The 8,202-nt window shown below is 34.5% G+C and overlaps 1 protein-coding gene across 3 annotated transcripts in view; it reads left to right on the forward strand.

Moving 5' to 3' along the window:
• The window catches only part of LOC105324995 (large neutral amino acids transporter small subunit 1), a 97,913-nt gene extending 91,093 nt beyond the window's left edge, over positions 1 to 6,820 (forward strand). For all 3 annotated transcript variants that reach the window (XM_034445883.2, XM_034445885.2, XM_066076334.1), the window contains 2 exons: positions 6,297 to 6,471; positions 6,641 to 6,820. In XM_034445883.2, the coding sequence (XP_034301774.1) occupies positions 6,297 to 6,471; positions 6,641 to 6,717 (252 nt within the window). In that variant the 3' untranslated portion in view covers positions 6,718 to 6,820. The remainder of the gene's footprint in view (positions 1 to 6,296; positions 6,472 to 6,640) is intronic.
• Positions 6,821 to 8,202: the final 1,382 nt, after the last annotated feature.

Consider the following 8,202-nt stretch of genomic DNA (forward strand, 5'->3'; position numbering starts at 1 on the left):
AGAATAGTCACATTCAAGAATATGCTAATTCAAATCGACGCCAACTTGTTCAAAACCAATTTCCGCAAAATTTTGTACACGCCAAATATAATACGTTTACAGTATAACAATGAGTTTAAATTTAAATTGTAAAATTTTATCAATACAAAACGCAATAAATTGCATAAGTTGTCAACAGTGCATTAATTTCTAATAATCAGTAAGAGAAAATGTTTAAAAAATAATTATTAAAAAAAGAAGTACACAATCAAATAAAGCAGGCTGGTACATGTACCTGGTTAATATTATATGTATGTTGCTTATACACTGTGTAGGTATAAATCTGCAATACAATTAATACACTGTATTATGTGAATTGAAGAAAAATATAAAATTCCAAAGAAGATTTCTAGGGTTTTTGTTGCACCCTACTAGTCCAGAAGGAACTAGGATTCGCAACCTGCTGGGACAGGGTTGTTTCTAAAGAATCAACACATGCAGGTCCTGCACCTTCTCCTGCTACCAGTGGGGTCTTACCTTCTTTAATTTAATAGGAAGCTAAATTCATCATGATCCCAACTGCATCTGAATTTCATGATATCAGGTTATTGTTGATACCTCCTACTACATTACCCGCAACGTTATATTTTACAAGATAAACGATAGGATAGGATTCACGCACGATAGGATAGCATTAACGCACGATAGAACAGTATACATGCATGATAGGATAGGATTAATGCACGATAGAACAGTATACACGCACGATAAGATAGGATTGATACACGATAGAAAAGAATAAACGATGTTCATGATAAATGTAAAATCGCTTTAAACGATTTACACAAATAATCTTGTTAATGGCGGAATTTGAGAAAGGACACGTACAAATAAAGATTTACGTGGAAATTCTATTTAGTAACAATTGCCGAGTTGTTAATCATTGCTGCATTATATATAGAATGTATAAAAATGACCAGTTAATTATTTTCACTAAAATTATGAGCTTAAATAATCAATAAATCTTCTGAATTGTTATCATTGTTTTCAATATCGAACACCCTAGCCGATCGCCTCGAATATTTCAGCCCGAGATCAAATTACACGGAAAATAGCGGGTTCAATTATAAAAATCAAACTCTTCATTAAAAACGAATTATATTACATACAAGTTAAATAAATATTTCACATTCTGCATACGATTTGCTAACATTGTTTTCATTACCACACACCCTAGCCGATTGTCGAGAACATTTCAGCCCAAATTCAACTATCACACAGAAAAAAACGGGTTCAACTCTGGTTTTAATTGAATATAAGTTATATCATAAATACTTTTATTTCTGTAAAACATGTTGCATAAAACACACATTATATTGCATAAAAGTTAATGTTTACGCAAGTATACACTCGCATATGATTTAATATATTCGATATACAGGTAAATATGATACCTTGTTCCTAAGAACTTCGATAGTTTACATTAAGTTTTCATTTTTAATGCTTACAGATATGATTTACATGCAATATTGGTTAATTTTGATCTAACAAATTAAGAAATTAGTATCATAATAGAATGCTGGAAAGGATTTTCATTCTTGTTCAATAAATTTTCGTATACGGCGCACTGAGCGAATTGCAGCTTTGAAATTAATATATTAATTTACTTGCTTATGAAAAGGCACGAAAAACGATTAACACGATAGGATAAACAGAAAAACTGTTAAAATTGAACGATAAACCTGATAGGATTAACGCGCGATAGGATAGCATTAACGCACGATAGAACAGTATACATGCACGATACGATAGGATTAACGCATGTTAGAACAGTATACACGCACGATACGATAGGATTGATACACGATACGATAGGATAGGATTGTATAAAATAACGTTGCGGGTACTGTATGACTGGATGCTCGTAAACTATTTCTCCAAAGGTTAATACCATGATAGCTTCACCAGCACAGTCTAGTTTTCTTCCATCAGCGACAACATACATCGTACTAACAGGCTTTAGCTGAGGTTTATCTAAGATGCTTCTGAAGGTTTCTCCATTGCTCGATTGTTCGCTTTGCTCCTGTATCTATCTTCCATTCAACAGGTTTCCCCTCAAGCATTCCCCGTACCTTCATACTATGCATTCCTTTGGTTTTGTTGTGTCCTAAACTCTGTTGAATCTCAGTGTGAGCTTTGTCACTGACAATATCTTCCTTAACATTATTACTCCGACCTTCCTTAAGTTTTCTCTATTTCCGTCTCCTTTTTCTATTATGGTCTTCCAGACTTTTCTTTTTTTAGGCCAATTATAGTTGACTGATGGTTGGCCTTTGGCATCAGTTATATCTAGTTTAAATCTTTCTTTTCAGTCCTCTTTTCAACACAATTATTTTGGTCTCAAGACCTGGGCCTTAAGGTTGAAACTTTCCTCTTTCGCTATGGTACCTTGGGCTGTAAGTGGGTCCCCTTCTCCTTGGTCCAGCATGTTGAAAGGCACTTGGGTTTATCCAGTTTGTATTGATATTGTTGTACATGTCACCCGTGCTTGGATGTTTGGCAGTATCCGCAGCTGCTCTATTACTCCTCTTTTCCCTATCATCAACCTCGAACACAGGTCTGTAACCTGGTTTATTCTCTTTATACAGTTCCTTTTCTCCTATTCTTAAACATTTTTGCATAGCGCTAAGAATTGCCTCTTGAAAAGTCCTAGGTCTGGTCCATTTTACTGCAAGTCGGAATTCCTCAGATTGTCCACACTTATCTAAGAATGACTTAAGGTCAAGATCTAGTAAATGAAAGGTGCCTACAGGTTCATAAAATTTAAGATATAAATTCTTTCAATGATGCTTCATAACAATAGCTTTGTTTGATAGGGTGTACCAGGGCTAAAATATTTGGTAAACACAATGAAAAATCATGTTTTAAACTGTTAATTTCAATGAAATATGAAGGAATTGAGGAACAAATTTCAGAGTTTTGTCAATTTTTGACTAATAAAATATATCTAGAATGTCTACAGTCTCTCCATAAAAGGAATCAAACAAGCTCTTGGCCTCTTCTTTAAAATGATGTCAAATTGAATATAGGTATTGGGATTACTTTTCCCATGATTTAATATAGAATGACAAGAAATTGTTAAATTTTCTACATAACTCCTTTAAAGTAAAGTACGGGAAAAAGATTCTTTAAATCAATTATGACGTCATAATAGTTCTAGCGTCAAAAATACACTCTGGAATCATTTACTAGATCTTGACCTTAGCATCAACAATATCTGGGTTTCCGCAATAGGCCCTTCGGTATATATCTTTGATAGCCTGTCCAAAGTCTCGCAATGACTCACCAGGTAGTCTCCTCTTAAGTTTGGCATCTGCAAGGTATCTCTCTTTCATGGCAGAATATCCAAACCTTTGATTCAGTTTTTCCTTCAGTTGCTCATAATCTTTCTTTACAGCAATCCATATGCGTAACTCCAAGCTTCCCTCGCAAAGTACTAAGCAATGCAACGCTCTGTGTGTGGGCTTTCTTGGGTTGCCATGAGTTTAACTCTGCAATATTTAAAGTATTGCAGGATATCATCCCACAAATCATAATGTGCCCCTGAGAATGTTGGTTGTTATTGGAGTATTCATGGGTGTTTCGTCAGCCATGGGGAATTCAAAATTATACCCTATTCTGCGAGGAGTCTGATTACCCAAGTTTAAGGATTGGTGCCTCCACATTGCCAAGAGAGTTTAGGTTCCTGATAGGTACCAATAGGGACATTAGGTGCACTACAACCATTGAAGGGTGTATCAGTAGGTATAAAAGAATTTCCCCCTTTGTTGTTTGTATTTAGCAGACTTGGTCCTCCATACTTCCAGACAACTCTGATTTCAATAACAAATAACATTGCACTTGCTACGGATACCAGAGAAGTTAGTGCATTTTCTTGGGATTTCTGCACAATCTTATTCTCTGGGAAGTAGATCCAGGTCATGACTATCGGAGAGCAACCTATCAAGGCAAAGAGTACCCAAATAAGTAGGATTCTCTTTAGACTTGGCTTTTGAATGTATGTGTGTTAAACAGAAAGGCCCTGCGAGTTTTGCCCGAGCTCCTGAAAATTAGGACTTTCTGCCGTTACTAGACTTGTAGGCTGCCAACTTGTTCTACACTCACTCTCGGTATTGAGCTCTATCCCAGAGTCATTCAAATGATATGGTCTGTCAAAATACTGTCCCACCTTCTTAAGTGTTATTCTCCTTCTTATGATGGGTGTCTCCATTCTGTTTCAAACTCTGTCGTCTTGTTCTCTATAACACGAAGAATAATTTCTTGGAATCCCACCGCTGCCACCAATTGCAACATTTTTCTCTTAAGGCTCAATGCTAAGGGATCTCCTTGTTCCAGTGTCACACAATTTTGTCGGTTCTGTGCTGTATTTTGAGAACCAGTAGATCTTAATAAATCTATTGAAGACGAACACAAGTTTCTTTCGAATCAGAACAAGTTGTAAATATACATCATATGGCAATTCGTCCTGCTCTCTCTCTCTCTCTTATTCCTGGCTCTCTTCCTTCTGGTTCTCCTTTCACATTCTCTCTCTCCCCTTCTATACGTTGCCCAGACACCAAACGATGTTAGGGCATTACGGCAGCAGTCTTCGGTACCAACGCCTGCTACACCATTAGGGCACTAGGGCAGTAGGCTGCAGTATCAGGGCCTGCTGCACTATCTGGGCACTATAATTAGGGAACCATAATTAGAGCACAAATATTAGGGCTCCCATTGATAGGGCTCAAATATAAAGCAAATTTCCTAGAACAATAATTATTTATGAAACAAGAATATTTAAAACAAAAACGCTACAGTTAATATAAAGATGAGAAAGGTTCTGATTATGCTTATAAGGCTGTGAGTTGTGGTATGGATCTCAGCCTTAGGGCATGAATATTGGCACAACTGGTGTCAGCCTACTGTTTAAACAATTGTATTGATACTGCCGATTACGTAGTTTAAGATTGAATTTGACCATAAATATTTCTTATTTATACTTTCCATTAACAACTCTTTACTAATAAAATAATAAAATTATAAACATTCCCCGGACTTACTGCAATAATTCGTTCCATTTAAATTTGGTTTCAATTTTACTGTGAAATGTTATCTTCCTACTAGTGATCTATGGATACCCGTTATTATTATGTACACTAGTGTTTACAAATGAGTGAAGACGATAATAAAGATGAACAAGGAATTCAACAAGGTAATTTCCAAACGCACAACCAACTATAGATGATTAAAACCAAGATTTTTAATGCTTTTTTGACAATTTTCCGACCTCAAGCCTTAGACAAGTCGATCTGGATGATAAGTCTGCTCTACTATAGAGAAAAAAAATAGTGTCTAATCGTCAGAAAAATACAGTACACTTATAACGAAGTAAAATCATCCATCCCTGGCACTTCGTTTTAAGCCTGTTTTACTGTATCTAGAATGCCTACAGTCTGTCCAAACACAGAATTAAACAAACTCTTGACCGCCTCTTTAAAGTAATGTCAAATTTAATATAGGTATCGAAATTACTTTTCCCATGATTTGATATAGAATGTCAAAAAATTGTTTCTTTTATACAAAATTCCTTTTGAGCCGTAAAGTACTGGAACAAGATTCATCTGATTCAAATTAGTTGTGGTGTCAAATCAGTTAGAGGTGTCCAAGTAGCGTAGTTGACAATGCACTTGTTTCTCATCACTGGGACCCGAGTTTGATCCCCTTAATAGACGGTGGTTGTATTTGATAGGGTATGGCGGTCACCCGCTTGGACACATGGGTTCTCTCAGGGTAGTCTGGCTTCATCCCACACCAATGACCCCCTCACGCTAACATTTGTGTGAACGAGAGATATCAATATAAGATGTATAACTTGTTTATCAATTGTTGTAAAATAGTTAAAAGTTCAATGGTTTTTTTTGTTTTGTTTTTTTTTAAATCAGCTATGATGTCATAATGATTCTAGCACTGAAAGACACTCAGGAATCATTTACTTAGATCTTGACTTAAAAGGAGCTTTGAATTTAGATTTAATTAACAATTCTAAAATGTTTGGGTCTTTAATTTATAAATGTCACATCATCTTATGATTTTCAAGTTGCCTTTAGAAGAAAAATTTACAAGACCCTTTTAAAATGAACTTTTTGGGGTTATAGTCCTAATAGGAAAGCTCTGATTTCATTTGCTGATTGATGTATTGCAGATGTACATTTTATAGCTGACAATTTTTTGTTGGATGCCTTGAATGTCTATGTGAACATGTTACTGTTATATTTTAGGTACACATTGCTCTTCCTATCTCACTGTTTTTGATCAGTTTAGGAATTGTAATCTTGACATTCTATCAAAAACCAAAGGAGAGCTTTATGGCACTTGGCTTGGTTGCTATCGGACTTTTCCTGTATTTTATTGGAACTTGGAAACAAAAACCAAAAGAAATAACAGATAAGATAAGTGAGTATATATGTGTGTGTCAAATTGTATTTATGTTCAGTATCTCTTTGGAGAATCAAAGAAATCAGTTTTATTCTAGGTATATTTAATATTATTCGATCAATAGTTACATGTACAGAAAACAGTTTTGCTGAAATTTTAAAGGATATTTTGTCACGTTTTTTTTCAGACTCCTTCAACATTTTAATACAGAAGCTTCTGATTGTAATACCCCCAGATAATGCTGATGAGGTGGATTGGGAATAATATCATAACCAGAAAGAAATATACATCAATTCTACAAAATGAAATTAGAATAACTATTTTGTTGGTGGAAAGATTTCTCAGTAAATAAAACATTCTTTATTTCTTTTGTGTGTGTGCGTGTGTGTGTGTTGTGTTCTATGTTTTATTTTAAGGATTTGTTTTTATAAGAATTGTCACTGCTTTAGTTGCTAATTTTCATTATCTTACTTGTTTATATTACATGTATTTGTAATTGTTTCATTTAACAATTGGATTTTAAGACTTTAAGCACAGAAATTAAAAATGTTGCTGTTATAGGGAACTACCACCCCCACTCCCTTTTGCCAAAAAAAAAAAAAAAATCCTCAACCACCTGTTGTCCGGCATCTGTGTTCTTTTCACATTTTTGAATTCATATCTAGGGGAACCCCTCAAGGGGAAAGATAATTCCCAGGAGTGAACCAATGAATAAGGTATGCATAATGAATTTCATGCATATTATTCCTTATCTATTTTAGATTCTAAATATTGTTAAAATGATTGTCACTAGTAGTAAATCAAATACCCTTAGAGAAAAGAACTGACTTTTTTCCATTGAACTTTCATTGATTTTCCAGTTTTCATTGAAATACCATTGATTGTGCATTTATTTTTCTTGTGTCTTCATCTGACCAGTTTTATACCTACCAGTTAAAAAGCAGTTTTCAGAATACTGCATTTTCAATCGCCTGCAACTCTCAAAGCTCAGTGAAACACCAGTTTTCCAATTCACTTAAACTTCAATATTACTGCACCCTATTTTGAGGCAAAGTTACAATATAAATGTGCAAGATTCAAACATTTTCCCAACAAATGGTTGTAGCTAGCTGTTATGTGATTAAAAGGCATTGTCCTGTTCTTGTATGCATAATTTACATAAAAAACAACATGCATAATCTTATATTTAAAGTTTTTATATCTCTTGGCAACAGTGTTAGTCAGTTTCAGGTAGAACAAATGTACAAGATGGCTGCACATCCCCCTTAACTGAAAAAAACCCATTCAATTTGAGAAAATACAACTTGGAACATAAAAATGAATGCTGATGATTCTCCCAATATAGATAACCTTTAGAGAACTTAGAATATGATTTTTCTATTATGAGATTTCATATTTTGTATTATGCATAGTTAAATCTAGAAATATGAGAAAAATTTTACAAGTTTTACAATATCTAAAAAGAGCTGTTGTTTAGATGTGAAAACATAATCATGCTCCTTTGAACGCTGGTATTTCATTCAACAGAATGCGTTTCATTAAACGCAAGGTTTGTCGAAAAAATGACAGCCGATTCACTTTAGAGAATATTCAATGGCCCTTCAAGAGAGGCTGATGTTTTCTGACCAATATCTTGAGATCAACTGTTTTGCTTGTCTTCAAACTACATGCCTATGCATGACTATCGAAGCAATTACATGCATATTCAAAATATTTTCATTACCGGTACTGTACAAAATATACTCTATC

The sequence above is a fragment of the Magallana gigas genome, chromosome 2, assembly GCF_963853765.1.
Source record: "Magallana gigas chromosome 2, xbMagGiga1.1, whole genome shotgun sequence".
Lineage (NCBI taxonomy): Eukaryota > Metazoa > Mollusca > Bivalvia > Ostreida > Ostreidae > Magallana > Magallana gigas.